Below are 14381 nucleotides of genomic sequence, written 5' to 3' on the forward strand. Positions count from 1 at the left end.
GACTGGTAGCACTAACGCCCACCTAACAGCCAAGCAGATACACTTGACAACTTAAGTGAACCTACACTAGTCGACTTGTTACATTGGTCCAAAAAGCTAAAGTTAATAAAGCTACAGGCAAGGACTCCATCACTTCAGAACTGCTGAACGCGCTTGATCGAGAAGCGCTACAACCGTTACACAATCTACTGGGACGAGTATGGCGAAAAGAAGCATTACCATTTGCTTGGCTAACAGGAGCCATTATCCCGATTCACAAAAACGGACAAGACTAACTACAGCAACTATAGGAGCATGCCATTACTTAACGTAAGCTACAAATTATTTTCAACGCAATTGTTGAAGCGCATTAAAGCCCTAGCCGAGCAAGTGCTGGTTTCAGACCAAACAGATCCACAATAGACAAAACTTTTCTTACTTACTTACTAAGGTGGCCATAACAACCCGTTACCGAGTTACGGCCGACCTCACTAGCTCTCTCCAGGCGCCTCTGCTCTGCGCGCGCCTTCTCCAATTCTGTACACCAAGCGAGCATAGGGTTTCCTCCACCTGGTCTTTCCACGGAGCAATGGTCTTCCTCTGGGTCGGCCCCCTTGGACTTCACCCTCGAACACCTTCTTTGCTGGAGCTTCTTCATCCATACGCACGACATGCCATAGCCAACGCAAGCGTTGGATGGCGACACGTTGAACTACGTCAATGTCGGCGTAGAGCTCATACAGCTCGTGGTTCATTCTTGAACGGTAGTCTTCGCCAACGTGCACAGGACCGAAGATCTTACGAAGAACTTTTCTCTCGAACACCCCAAGAGCGGCTGTATCGCTTTGTGACACTACCCATGCCTCTGTGCCATAAAGCAACACGGGTATGATGAGCATCTTGTAAAGTGTCAGTTTGGTCATGCGAGAGAGGGCTCGACTACTAAATTGCTTACTTAGCCCATAGTAACACCTATTAGCAAGAGTGGTTCTCCGTTTAATCTCCAGGCTGATATCGTTGTTGCTGTTAACGGCGGTGCCAAGATAAATAAATTCTGGCACAACTTCGAAGGTATAGTTGTTCGCAATGACATGCGTTCCTATACGCCGTGTGTTCCACGTTGTAGACAGCATATACTTCGTTTTACCCTCGTTCACCGCCAGACCCACTCGTGATGATTCTTTTTCGATACCAGAAAACGCAGCGATGACATCTCGCTTACAGCGGCCGATAATGTCAATGTCATCGGCATACGCAAGGAGCTGGACACATTTGTAGAAAATAGTGCCATTTCGATGAACACCTGCTTTTCGGAGCACCCCTTCCATCACGAAGCTCTTCAACTTTGCATGACAGTGGATCGCCTTGTCTGAAACATCGAACGGTATTGAATGACTCGGAGAGGTTATTTCCTACCTTGGCGGAGCTGGTTGTGTTGCTCAACGTCATTCTGCAAAGCCGTATGAGCTTCGCTGGTATACCGAACCCAGACATGGTGGTGATCCCTTATCGGGCTATCGAACGTAGCTTTATAGTCGACAAAGAGATGATGGGTGTCGACTTGCTTTTCATGGGTCTTTTCCAGGGTTTGGCGTAATGTGAAGATCTGGTCGATGGTGGACTTACCACGTCTGAAGCCGCACCGATAAGGCCCGATCAGTGTGTTGGCAAACGGCTTAAGTCTTCCACATAGGACGCTAGACAGGACCTTGTAAGCGATGCTTAGAAGACTGATGCCCCGGCAGTTGGTGCAGATCGTCGTGTCACCCTTCTTCAGTACAGGACAAAGAACACTGAGAGTTCAATCGTCGGGCATGCTTTCTGCTAGCCATATTTTGCAGATGAACTGATGCATGCTCCCTATCAGCACATCGCCGCCAGTCTTGAACAATTCAGCGGGCAAGCCGTCAGCGCCAGCCGCTTTGTTATTCTTGAGCCGCTGAATGGCAACTCTGATTTCGTCATGACTAGGTGATGGAACGTCCAAATTATCGTCAATTGGTGGTATCGGGTCATCTTCTACTGGGGCGGAATTGTGTGCGTCACCGCCAGCAAGTAAATTGCAGAAGTGTTCCCTCCATATGCCCAGTGTGGACTGTGTATCCATAACTTTTCCACTGAAGTAAAATAACGGCAAATGCCTTGAATCGAGTATTGACGTTCATCTCCTATTCATTGACCCATCGCCAATGCAATCCATTCCATCAAAGCTGGTTGGCTTAACGCTGCTTACGCTTAAAGGCACGAAAAGAAGAGTGATGCCCTTTCATCTGCCCATCTACAATGTAGTTTGGCATTATGCTATTAAAGACTTCACGAGATCACCGTCTTTGAAGCGACAGAACCAATCTCAGCATGTTGTTTCACTTAAGGGGGTCTTCTACCGTCACGGTTTGAAAAAATCGATTTTTTTTTTTTTAGATTTTTTAAAAGCTACTAATGTTAAGAGTATGCTATAAAGAGGGTTTTATGAAAAACATGTTCCTTCATGAGCATTTCGGGGAGAATACATGCATGCGCGTGGCATTTTCGAGCGTTTCTGTGGCGTGACTTTATCTTTAAACGCCTTTTCCCGAAAGTTGACTTTTTTCAACTTTCTGGTCACACATCTACTATAAATATTTGTCGAATTCATTCCATCTTTTTTCCAGTTATTCAGTGAACATCTCGCTATGTTTTCCCAGACCACTTTTTTCAATTTTTGATTAGTTTAATTTTGCGGGCCTCTAAAGTGTAAAAAAAAGAGGAAATTTTCAAACTTTTTTTTTAAAATCACGCATTTTTTACAAATTTCAAAATATTTAAAATCGCCACTGGGAAAACATAGCCAACGCTACACTTTATGATAAAAAAAAATTTTTTTGATTTCAGATAAGTAAAATGGTCGATCGCGTGCCACAAAGTCGCCTAGGACATTTTTACAAGGGCAACCTCGAGGACGGTTCAAGGACACAGGGCCAAAGAATTCGATTTGAAAAATATATTTTTAAATAGTGCAAACTTGTGCAAATTAAATAAAAAAAATCTGATTTCATTATCTCAAGTGGTTGCTTTGTAATTAATTCCCAAAAATAGGCCCGAGATTAAGGCGCGACGGTAGAAGACCCCCTTAAAGGGTAACACCACTGTACACGCGTAAAATAAATACGATTTTTAAAGAATTTTTTTGTATAGAAGGAAAGGGGAAACAATCACTCTGATTTGGGAAGTTATTACTTATATACTAAAATACAAAACTACAAAGTTTGATCGAAAAATTTTACAAAATGGCGGCATTGGAGACATTTTTGTAATGTGGTTTCTCTTGAAGGAGCTCCGCGGCACGCAGCACAGAGGGTGCAAGTTTTAATCTGGAACAAAGAAACATTTTTTTTCTTAATCTAGATAAGAATAGCTAGAGAAACACGTAGGGGATTTAAAAAATATTTATTTTTGTGGAATTAGCAAGCATTTGAAGGAAAAAACTCTATTTTGGACTAAAAAAACGGCACTTAAATAATTATAACAATCGTTTAAATTAATCTATCGAAAATCCCCTACGCTCTTCTCTTAAGAAGGTTATTATACAGGCGTAGTGAAAAACCTGATTAAAAATATTTAAAATTGTTTGAGTTATGCTGCGTGCCAATTTCAGAAAACGTGTTTTGAGAAAAACGCGTTTAAAGTTTGGAAATTTGGAGAAGTCGTTAGGTAGCAGTCACTAACGCTTGGTTAAAAGCTTAAAATATTTATGAAATAGACTTCGGTAACGTATAAAACTTTTTGTTCTGTATTTTAAAAGGTTCAAAGAATTTTTTAAGCTTATAAAAAAAAATCAATTTTTTGAAATTTCTACAGTGGTGTGACCCCTTAAAGCAGCATCTCCATAAACTTTTTGTAGCTCTCGATGCGCTTCAGCCGCTTTTTTTTCGAATGACAGAGGAAAATCAAATGATGATTTTTCCGCACAAAATCAAACAATTTCACAAAATCAAAAGTGTATGATACCAAAATCACTAATGTGTCGAAGCAATTTGTCTAAGCTTGGTTTATGACGTTTAGGTTATGTTAGAATCGACTAGCACACACTGCTGGCGGCATCTATTGACTAACAGCGGGAACTTAGTTGCACACCAAAAACAATTTATTTGCTTATTCCTTCCATTAATTACTAGATTTAACATTACTTTGACGAAATCTGTTTGGTTTTTTAATTTCAGAGGATCCAGTTCAGAGATATAGTGGTCACTGGAAAAACGTCTTTTTTGAGAGGAGCTCCCGGAGATTAGCTGTAGCTCCTTTCCAAATAAATACTTTTACTATTACTAAGTCTTAAAATACAGTTAAATGGCAACATATTATATGTGTATACATTTTTAGATCAATAAATTTAAAAGTTTTCTAAGAAAAAATTCTGGAAATTTTGATTTTTTTCGGCCCTCTAACTGTATACAACCCCTTAAGCATGAAATTGGCCTTTCCATAGGAGAGAGTATCATCAAATTACGAGATTAAGTGAGTTCTTAATTTGTTTTTATTTTCCTTTTTTTAAGTCAGTATTTAAATAATTTCCTATTTGCAGAATATTTATAATAATATATATAATATTTTAGTACTAAATAATATTATGCACGGATTATTTAACATTCAGCCACTTATATCCCTATTGCACAACCCGAAGTTTGCTACCATTCCATTTAATAGGTTTTGTTTTTACTTTATAAATTCACGAAGTTTTCTAACTCTCAGTATTTGAACTTTTACCTAATTTATTTCTTCGCGTGATCTGGTTTAACGTCGGCTTTCGTTTTTTCTGCTTCAAATTGACTACTTTCATCTTTAATCAGCGCCTTTAGCTCACTGGTCCAGCCCAATGCGTCGGCCATTTGCCACACTCCGTCATCACAATCACCCAGAAAAGTAATGTCGCGCGTATTTTTTGGACTAGAAAATTTGTCAACGGCGGTCCTATTTATAAATACGCGTACACAATTCGGTTTAACGAAATCAATCAATGATGCGAATGGATACACCTCCAATGATGTGCCCATGACAATCAAAAGGTCGCAATCTGCGAAATCTTGCGGGGGCATGCTGTAAAAATTGTCTGGCATATTTTCACCAAAGAAAACAATATCCGGCTTGACAGTGCCACTGCACTTATTACACAGCGGTAAAACGTCACTAAATATTTTTTCCTTCATCCATTCCTTTGAAAATGACTCGTTGCAATCTAAACAATGGTTTGTATGAAATGTACCATGCGCTTCCACCAATTTCTCCTCTGGTATTCCGGCTAAACGCTCTAGCGAATCAATATTCTGCGTGTAGTGCCGAATTAACAATTTTTTCTCGTTTAAAAGACGTATGAAATAATGCGCCGGAGTCGGTGTAAAATGCCCAGGGTAAAGTTCCTTGGCCAAGGTGAAGAACGGCTTTGGATTCTCCATGAAGTAATCCAGTTCAAATATATCAGTCGGATGGGGTAAATTATATTTTTTTAAGTTGTGATAAAGTCCCGAACCAGGCGAACGAAAGTCCGGTATGCCAGCAGCTAAAATTATGAATAATATAATAATATAAGTACAGTATAGTAAAATTGTACGAATAAATAAATCATGTAAACAAAAATAAAAATAGATTAAAATATAATATAGGGTGACCACTTAGCAAAGATAATGTTTGGTAGCAGTTACTTTACTTTTCGCGAACTTGACAAGCCAGTCGCCTTTCCAATACAAAACAAACAAAGTAATTAAATTGTGTAAGCACAAATGAATATAAAGCCTCCAAATGCAGTATTTTCCCTTTTGTTTATTCATGGAGTCTGAAGACATAGCAAATTCGGAGGGCGCAACCATGTATTCTAACATCTTTGCTTTTTAATATAGAAGCAATCAAAGTTACTAATCGCATCCACCTGTCAAAATATTCAGTAAGATTGCATTTCATCATGCATGCCACGCATCATGTGGAAATTATTAAAAAAATATTATCGAAGTTTCGTCTCAATTGTAGATACGGAGATCCGCATTTTAGTTAAAAGATCATCTTCTCGGGCGAGATCCATTTTTTGACAAACAGAACACAATCCACAGTGTTCGACCAAGCATCAGTTCATACACAAAGTTGGACAGTTTAGCGTGGTTTATAGCCTAGCGGCGATGTTAACCGACTTTTTGTGGATAGAGCTCGACAATGTCGGTATATCTGATCTATAATTCTAACAAGACAATGACATGCAAGCAATGCAACTCACGATGCTGTTTCGTAGGTAATGACACGAATAGAGTTTTAAAGTAGAGAAATAATCAATTTGTTATAACACAAATGTTGTTTTTACTTTTAAATATCTTTTCCTATTTCTCTTCAAGAATGGACCCGAAAAATATTGATCGGACGAAAATCGTTATAACATCAAATTTATCAAAAAAAAATTTTATTCTATGTTTTTCTATATTAACCTTCCTACGGTCTTCTGGTCATTTTTGACCCATTTCAGGAAAAAAATTGAGTTTTTTCAAGAACCAAATTTTTTCAGGACTTCATGTTTCGTGACTTTTTCTAATTTATTATATTTTATATAATAAGGGTACAATTAAAAAAAAAAAATAATTTAGTCTCTGTCGCGTAGAAATTTTTATACATCTACGACCCTCGGTCAAATTTGACCCAACGTATAAATCAGACGTTATTTGAATTAAATTTATTTGCTAATTGCAAATTTTCGGCTCAGCGGTTGCATTGTATTATTTAATCTACTATTATTGAGTTCACAGTAAACATAAATTTAAAAGCACGTGCTTTGTTTGGTATTCGACTATTTATTTCGTAACGATGAGTGATAGTGAAAGTGAATTGTCTTTGGCCGCGTTTTCGGATGATGAGGAATCATGTTCTGAATTCGAAGATCATGTTGAGGTTGCAAATTCTTCCGACAGTGATTTTAGTGATGACGAAAATTCTCTTGTGCCTTCTGAAATGATGTCGTCAAAAAATGGTCAAATAAACTTTTCAAAAACCCCTCTTGTAACAAGTGCCGGAAGAGCTTCAAGAGAAAATATTATCAGCTTGATTCCTGGACTAACGCGTTACTCGTGCTCACGAATTACCGAAAAAGAAATTTCTAGCTTTGAACTATTTTTTCCACCTTCTTTGATACGTACGATATTGACCTACACAAACATTGAGGGGAAACGAATATACGGTGAAGAATGGCTGGATATTGAAAACATCGAACTATTTGCATTTATTGGATTGCTAATATAAGTTGGCGTTTTTCGATCAAATAACGAAAGCTGTGAAAGTCTTTGGAACCCTGAAACCGGAAGACCAATATTCGCTGCAACTATGCCTTTGAAGAATTCCAAAAAAATATCGAGAGTGATTAGGTTCGACAACAGGGAAACTCGAAGTGAACGAAGATCGTAGGATAAATTTGCTCCTGATTGTGGAATCAATGGGTTGAAATATTACCTAAGCTTTACAATCCAACGGAAAACGTGACCATCGATGAACAATTAGTAGCTTTCAGCCAGCAAAGCCTGCAAAGTATGGAATCAAATTTTGGGTACTTTGTGATTCAACAACTATGTTTGGAACATCCAACCTTACACTGGCAAGGCAATCGGAAGAACCCCAAAAAAAAATCAAGGCATGCGTGTTGTTCTTGATTTGATTGAAGGGCTAAAAGGACATAACCTCACAACCGACAATTTTTTCACGTCTTATCAATTGGCACAAAAATTATTGGAGAAACCTATTACGATAGTAGGAACAATACGTAAAAACAAGCCCGAACTACCACCAGACTTAGTGAACATAAAAAGAAGACCACTAAATTCATTAATCTTAGCTTTTACCGAACAAACAACTCTCGTTTCGTACATACCTAAGAAGAATAGAGCTGTGATTCTACTTAGCACTCTACACCATGATTCAAAAATTAGTAATCGTCGGGATAAAAAGCCAGAAATAATACTGGACTACAATATATGTAAAGGTGGTGTAGACACATTGGACAACGCTGTAAGCGGTTACACTTGCAAACGAATGACAAAACGGTGGCCTCAAGTAGTGTTTAGTAACATAATCGACATTTCAGCTTATAACGCTTTCGTTTTATTCAAATCCGCCAACCACACCTGGAAAGAGGGCTGTCTTACAAAGCGCCGTTTTTACTTGGAAAACCTTGGTATGCAGCTCGTAACACCCTATATAAAAAAGCGACAAACTTTACCACGAGCACATTTTTCACTTGAAATTGCCAAAAAAAATACGAAAGAATTCTCAACTGGATGCACAACCATCATCATCAGGTCAATTTGGAAACACGTCGGAAAAGAAAATAACTAAAAGAAGTCGATGTCAATTATGCCCAAAAACTGATAACAAAACAGGATTAGTTTGCGACATTTGTAATAAATATATATGTAAACAACATTCTAAAACTATTACTTTGTGTACAAACTGTCTGATACAATTTATTTCTTTTTTCTTTCATTATTAAATACACTTATTTAAAGTTTTCGTTATTCATGAATATCTTTTTGTTATTGAATAAACGTTTTTGTTAAAGTTTGTATTATTCACATAAAAATAAAATAAAAATTTTCATAAGTATATTAATAAAAAAATATGATAATGGAATAAATATATTTGGATTTTCATTTTTATTTAAGATACCCATTTAATGGAAAAAAACCTAACAGTAAAAATAATCAAAAATCAAGTATAAACCTTGAAAATATAGTATTGGGTCAAATTTGACCGGAAGTCCGTCCGCGTACTATGTTAAACAAAAAACTCATACCAATTTTCTTTATTATAAGCAAAATGGCTCTTTGTTATAAGCAAATTGACTCATCTCATTCAGCGTTGGACATCAGTTTTTATAACGGTATCTGCTGCTCTTTACCAATTCATTCTAAGCTGCTGCTCATTTTTAATTAATTTTTTCGTTTTTAGCAATTCTGTTTTAACGATTGCCAATATCTTTTGAATGGGTCGCAATTGTGGACAGTTTAGTTTGTTGTGGTCCTTTCAGACAATATTTACCCCGTGATTTTCATACCAGTCCATGGCAAGACGGCTATACTGACACGATGCTAAAATAGGCCAGAATAGAACTGAGGCTTTGTGTTGTTTTATAAATCGCAGCAAAGGTTTTTGCAAACACTCCTTCATATAAATTTCTTAATTTATAAAGCCCGTAGAAATTAACATTTTGCTTTGCATACCACACTGACAAATGGCTTGCAAATCATATATTTTTTAAGGAACTTGTCCAACATTTTTAATTTGAAAGCACCTGGGACTCCTCCTTTTCGATGCAGTATAAAACTCAGCGCCCTGAATCTGCTTAAAGTCGGCTTTGACGGATGTTTCATCGTCCGTAACCACACAGCCATATTAAGGGGTAACACCACTGTACACGCGTAAAATAAACACGATTTTTAAAGAATTTTTTTGTATAGAAGGAAAAGGGGAAACAATCACTCTGATTTGGGAAGTTATTACTTATATACTAAAATACAAAACTACAAAGTTTGATCGAAAAATTTTACAAAATGGCGGCATTGGAGACATTTTTGTAATGTGGTTTCTCTTGAAGGAGCTCCGCGGCACGCAGCACAGAGGGTGCAAATTTTAATCTGGAACAAAGAAACATTTTTTTTCTTAATCTAGATAAGAATAGCTAGAGAAACACGTAGGGGATTTAAAAAATATTTATTTTTGTGGAATTAGCAAGCATTTGAAGGAAAAAACTCTATTTTGGACTAAAAAAACGGCACTTAAATAATTATAACAATCGTTTAAATTAATCTATCGAAAATCCCCTACGCTCTTCTCTTAAGAAGGTTATTATACAGGCGTAGTGAAAAACCTGATTAAAAATATTTAAAATTGTTTGAGTTATGCTGCGTGCCAATTTCAGAAAACGTGTTTTGAGAAAAACGCGTTTAAAGTTTGGAAATTTGGAGAAGTCGTTAGGTAGCAGTCACCAACGCTTGGTTAAAAGCTTAAAATATTTATGTTCTGTATTTTAAAAGGTTCAAAGAATTTTTTAAGCTTATAAAAAAAAATCAATTTTTTGAAATTTCTACATTGGTGTTACCCCTTAATGGATATCTTGAGTGTATAACTGTCGTGTCTTAGCATGATTCAATTATTAAAGGTTTGCTCACTAGTGGCATTCGAGTTTTGACACTCCCTTACAAAAGGTTGTATTTAGAAATGTGAATAAAGTGGAACAAATTAAATCCTTTTTGGTAAAAATGGTAGCAAAAAAGTATTTTCTTACTTAAGTGGAAACAAACTGCGAACGCTTTAAAAAATTAATTTTAATTAATATTTGAATGTAAATAACGGTACAAACAGAAGTTATAAGCGGAAATTGCGTCAAATATTAAAACAAGAAATTATTTAACTTAATCCAAGATTTTATTTTGTGAATTTATTATTAAATTTAAAACCGATCGCTAAGTTGCGAAGCTTCGCCAATATGAAACTATTTTGTTAAAAATAAATAAATAATTGGCACGTACAATTATGTTAGGTGTTTGGCCGAAATCCTTCTCCTATTTGAACCGCGTGTCTTGATGTTGCTCCACAAATGGAAGGACCTACAGTTTTAAGACCATCTGCCAGTTTTTTATAAGTAGCTTTTTCATTCTGATGCTGTGCTTTGCTAAGCCTCCTCTGGACACTTCATTCATCCATGGTAAGGTGGGCTCTTTGGAAACAAGCTCCGTCAATCCCAACTTTTTATAATGAAGTATGCAATGCTATCGGTCGCGTCGGGACTATCCAATTATTCTCCCTGTCGTAATTCTTTGGGAAATGCTAGCAAAAAATGAATTCCTTCTAAATCAACACATCACAAGAAAAAAGCTTTGTAAATTCTCCACTCATCGATTTTGGATTATGTCATACCACCATAGTCCTGAACATACCGATAAAAACTCTTGAGCGAGTGGATGCTCGTAAGCAGACCATTTTGAAAATGAAATGTTTTTTCTACAAATTTTACTTTTCCTCCACTTTCATTCAAAATTTCTAAAGGGAGCCGATTTGTCAAGAGGGAACGAGAAAGCTGCTTACTGAGCAAACCTTTTATCATTGAATCATGGTGTCTTAGCACTCTTATTTTGTTTATTATTTCGATGGGTTGCTACAATCTATTTATATGATTTATTTTCGACGTAACCTTTCGACATGTGGACCTGTTTTGCAGCATTTCGAAATTAAAGACAACGTTTTTTGGAAATAATGATACCACTTCTTTAGCTTGTGACTGCGACAGAAATTCTTTTTTTTCTTCCTCATTCAGGTAATAATAATAATAATGACAATAAACACTATGAATATGTATACCTCTTTTTAACAGTTAGTTTTACGCAAGTGATGAGTAAACAAAATTGACTAGTTTTTTCGTGTCCATTCTCTATTTGGTCACCCCATATTTAAACAGGCGTCTCAAAGGTGTATCTTAATACTCAATGCGACTTACATGTGGATATTCCGGCACCGACCATCGTGATCACTCGTTTAAAACCATTTTCTTTCCAATGTTTCAGAAATCCATCAAATGTTAAATCTTCTAACACCTTAAATATAGAAAAGAAGTAAAATTATATTGCACTTGCATCAAAGCTAGTAAATTGTAATATAATTGAAGGTTTACCTTTGCGGGTGGATGTGGTAGGAGTTGGCTGGTAATTGAATTTATAGTAAGCTTGGAAAAGAGGCTATTCAAGTTCGTCCGAATACTATCGACTACATCTAAAAAAGGTTAATAATGTATTTTAAATTTTTTATTTACACATAGTTATAGTATTAAAAGTATGTAAGTAGTAAAAAAAAGGAATACAAAACCGCGCGAAATGAAAATATTTCGAGCAGTTTTCATTAATCCAATAGAGCTCCAAACAAATTATCCAAATGATTGTTTACATTAACTGCGGTTCAGTAGGAATAAGATTTGCAAGTTGTGTCGGTTTTAGAGACAAGTTGCAAGAAGAGCGTATCATGCGGCGCTAAGCGTTCTTTTATGGGAATTACTTATGCTATCTCTCAGTCAGAATTTGCAGAATTTCAAATTTGTTCAATCGTGTTCAATTAATGGAGTGACGTACAGTTTTGAGTCGATGGTTTTTTACAAGGAGCTTTTTAATGGCAGAAAAACACTCGAAGGTCCACTAATACCTTCCAAGGTGCGACAGCTATTAGAACAAATATTTTCTATCATTTGGCGTTTCATGCCCACAGGTAGTTTGGAGCTCGGAATCGTGTGGAAGTCAGGCACCAACCCATTATAAACTTACAGAAATGTTTTTTTTTTTGCATTCCAGTACTTTTTCCCGGTTGCCCTCCCGTTTTACTCTCTCTCGTGAGGTTATTTTGCTATTTGACAGTTCTACAGTTTTTGATTCGAAAGTCGCTGGAACGCAGCTTACAATCCAAAAATGATAGACTACAAATTGTCACATCCATGAGAGTATTCCACTCCTCGAAGCATTTTTATCTTGCCGCGATGAGGAGGTTTAATAAGTGCAATGATCCTGAGAGCAATGCTGGCGGTAGCACAGCTAATAGTAAGAACTCCCAAGCCTTCTAAAAACAATCAACCTAGTAGAGTCTGACCTCAGGATATGACGGCTGCAGCGGGCGTCCGTTTTGCATTAAGCGGTTTGCTATATAAACGTGTTACTGGAATCCAACTGGATTTGCCATCTACACGATTTCAGTTGCAATCGAATGGAGCTCTCTAGATGGAAAGTATACCACGAATCCAGCAAGTCGATTGAATACCTATATTTCTTTCAATCAGTTATCATTTTTGAGGCTTACCTATAGAAGCCAGGTAGAAGTAAGAAATGCAATTTCGTTTATATCAAAGTGGCACTATCCAAAACTTTAACTAATTAATAAATATTTCCTGACTTTTTTATAATTTTTGAAATATTTATTTTGCCAACTTTGTCTAGAAAAGAGCAATCAAATAAATGGAACAATTTTTTTTTTTTTTTTTTTTTTAAATAGTGACCCATCATTTATTCTCTTTCCTTCTTGTCTTTCATATCGTCACATTTGGAGCGATACTAATCATCAACTAATTATCGGCTTGGGAACACCAGCAACGAGCCCACTATTTGTGGCTCAAAAAAGTAGTCGAAAATGGTTGCTCGCGAAATTCAGTTTCCAACATGAATTCACCTCTAAAACGAATTCTGATGTCCCCCAATTTGGGTCGAACTTTTTAGTTTCTTTACATATGTTCTGACTAAATAAATTTCTTAAGAGAAAAAATAGATATTATTATAAATAAATAATAAATATTATTATAAATAAAGAAAAAACATAGCCATTTAGCTGATTTTTTCATGTAAAGGCCAAAAATGGTGATATGTATTTTGAAATGGGGGACATCAGAATTCGTTTTAGAGGTATGGTTCCTTCGGCAAAGTTTCTTATTTTTATCCCTAGAATACGATTTTCACAGAGCAATGAGCGATTTTTAAATCGACCCGCCCTAGTAGTCACAAACCGAACCAATCAGCTACGCCGGCCGCCTTTGCACTTACATTCCTTATTTCAACTTAAAATTCAACAAAATATAAAAATATTAAGCAGTAAAAAATACTATGATTCAAAAAAATCAGTTACAAAAACCGGAAGTGATTACTCACAGATATGATTTTTATCAAAGGCAGAACAAACTAATAGCACGTTTTCAGCCCTACTGTACCAATTATACAGTTTCGGTTTTTGTACACACTACCGAATTTCGACTTGCCGTGTTTACAAACAGGTTGGCATGGTATTTCAAACAAACGCAGATATGCATTTGGCAGTAATTTATGAAACTAGCAACGCAACATTATTGGCAACACCGAGCTAGGCCACAAACAAGAGTGATACAATACACCGTGGGTCAAGTATTAAATAGTATTGGCACAAACATATTTGTATTGATCAACTACCATAACCAAGTCATCTTGCTCCATCAAAGAAAAACAGATTTCACTTATCAGCCAAACTATCACTTAGGACGAAGGCGAATTGAATATTCTATGATTCTTCACTTTGTGCAAACTTACCACCCGTTACACGAGACTTCTCCTCGGTTTCCGATTCCGCATCTTCATTCCGCGTTTCATCATCACTCTGCTTTTTTGATGTCCCCGGCGCATCATTTTCACTCATCACTGCCAATTTTTTCGTTCGTACAAATGAGTTCCTTATAAATCGAAATATGGAATTTCTACTTGCCAACGCCGTCTTTAATAAACACGAAGTAGTAAAATCCACAACAATCATCAAATTCACAACATACAAATTCGCCTCGGTGTAGGCGAAACCACGAAAAGTCACCACACTCCAATAAGATTGAATGTTGCTTTACTACGTGACTTAACGTT

At 36.5% G+C, this 14381-nt stretch overlaps 1 protein-coding gene across 1 annotated transcript; it reads right to left on the reverse strand.

The window, feature by feature from the left end:
• Positions 1-4516: 4516 nt before the first annotated feature.
• On the reverse strand, positions 4517-14332 carry LOC129235917 (NAD-dependent protein deacetylase Sirt2). The gene is made up of 4 exons (XM_054869990.1): positions 14061-14332; positions 11645-11742; positions 11471-11567; positions 4517-5512 (listed from the first exon to the last, which is right to left on the reverse strand). Exons 1-4 carry the CDS (start codon positions 14278-14280, stop codon positions 4728-4730), a joined length of 1200 nt encoding a protein of 399 aa, XP_054725965.1. The 5' UTR covers positions 14281-14332; the 3' UTR covers positions 4517-4727.
• Between the last annotated feature and the right edge of the window lie 49 nt (positions 14333-14381).

This window comes from Anastrepha obliqua, chromosome 1 (assembly GCF_027943255.1).
Source record: "Anastrepha obliqua isolate idAnaObli1 chromosome 1, idAnaObli1_1.0, whole genome shotgun sequence".
Classification (NCBI taxonomy): domain Eukaryota; kingdom Metazoa; phylum Arthropoda; class Insecta; order Diptera; family Tephritidae; genus Anastrepha; species Anastrepha obliqua.

Excerpts from the sequence above, each read along its gene's own strand:
- LOC129235917 (XM_054869990.1), bottom strand. The coding sequence starts at position 14,280 with ATGATTGTTGTGGATTTTACTACTTCGTGTTTATTAAAGACGGCGTTG. Across the intron at positions 11,743-14,060 it reads GAAGTCTCGTGTAACGGGTG|ATGTAGTCGATAGTATTCGG; the intron begins GTAAGTTTGCAC and ends AACCTTTTTTAG. Across the intron at positions 11,568-11,644 it reads TACCACATCCACCCGCAAAG|GTGTTAGAAGATTTAACATT; the intron begins GTAAACCTTCAA and ends TCTATATTTAAG.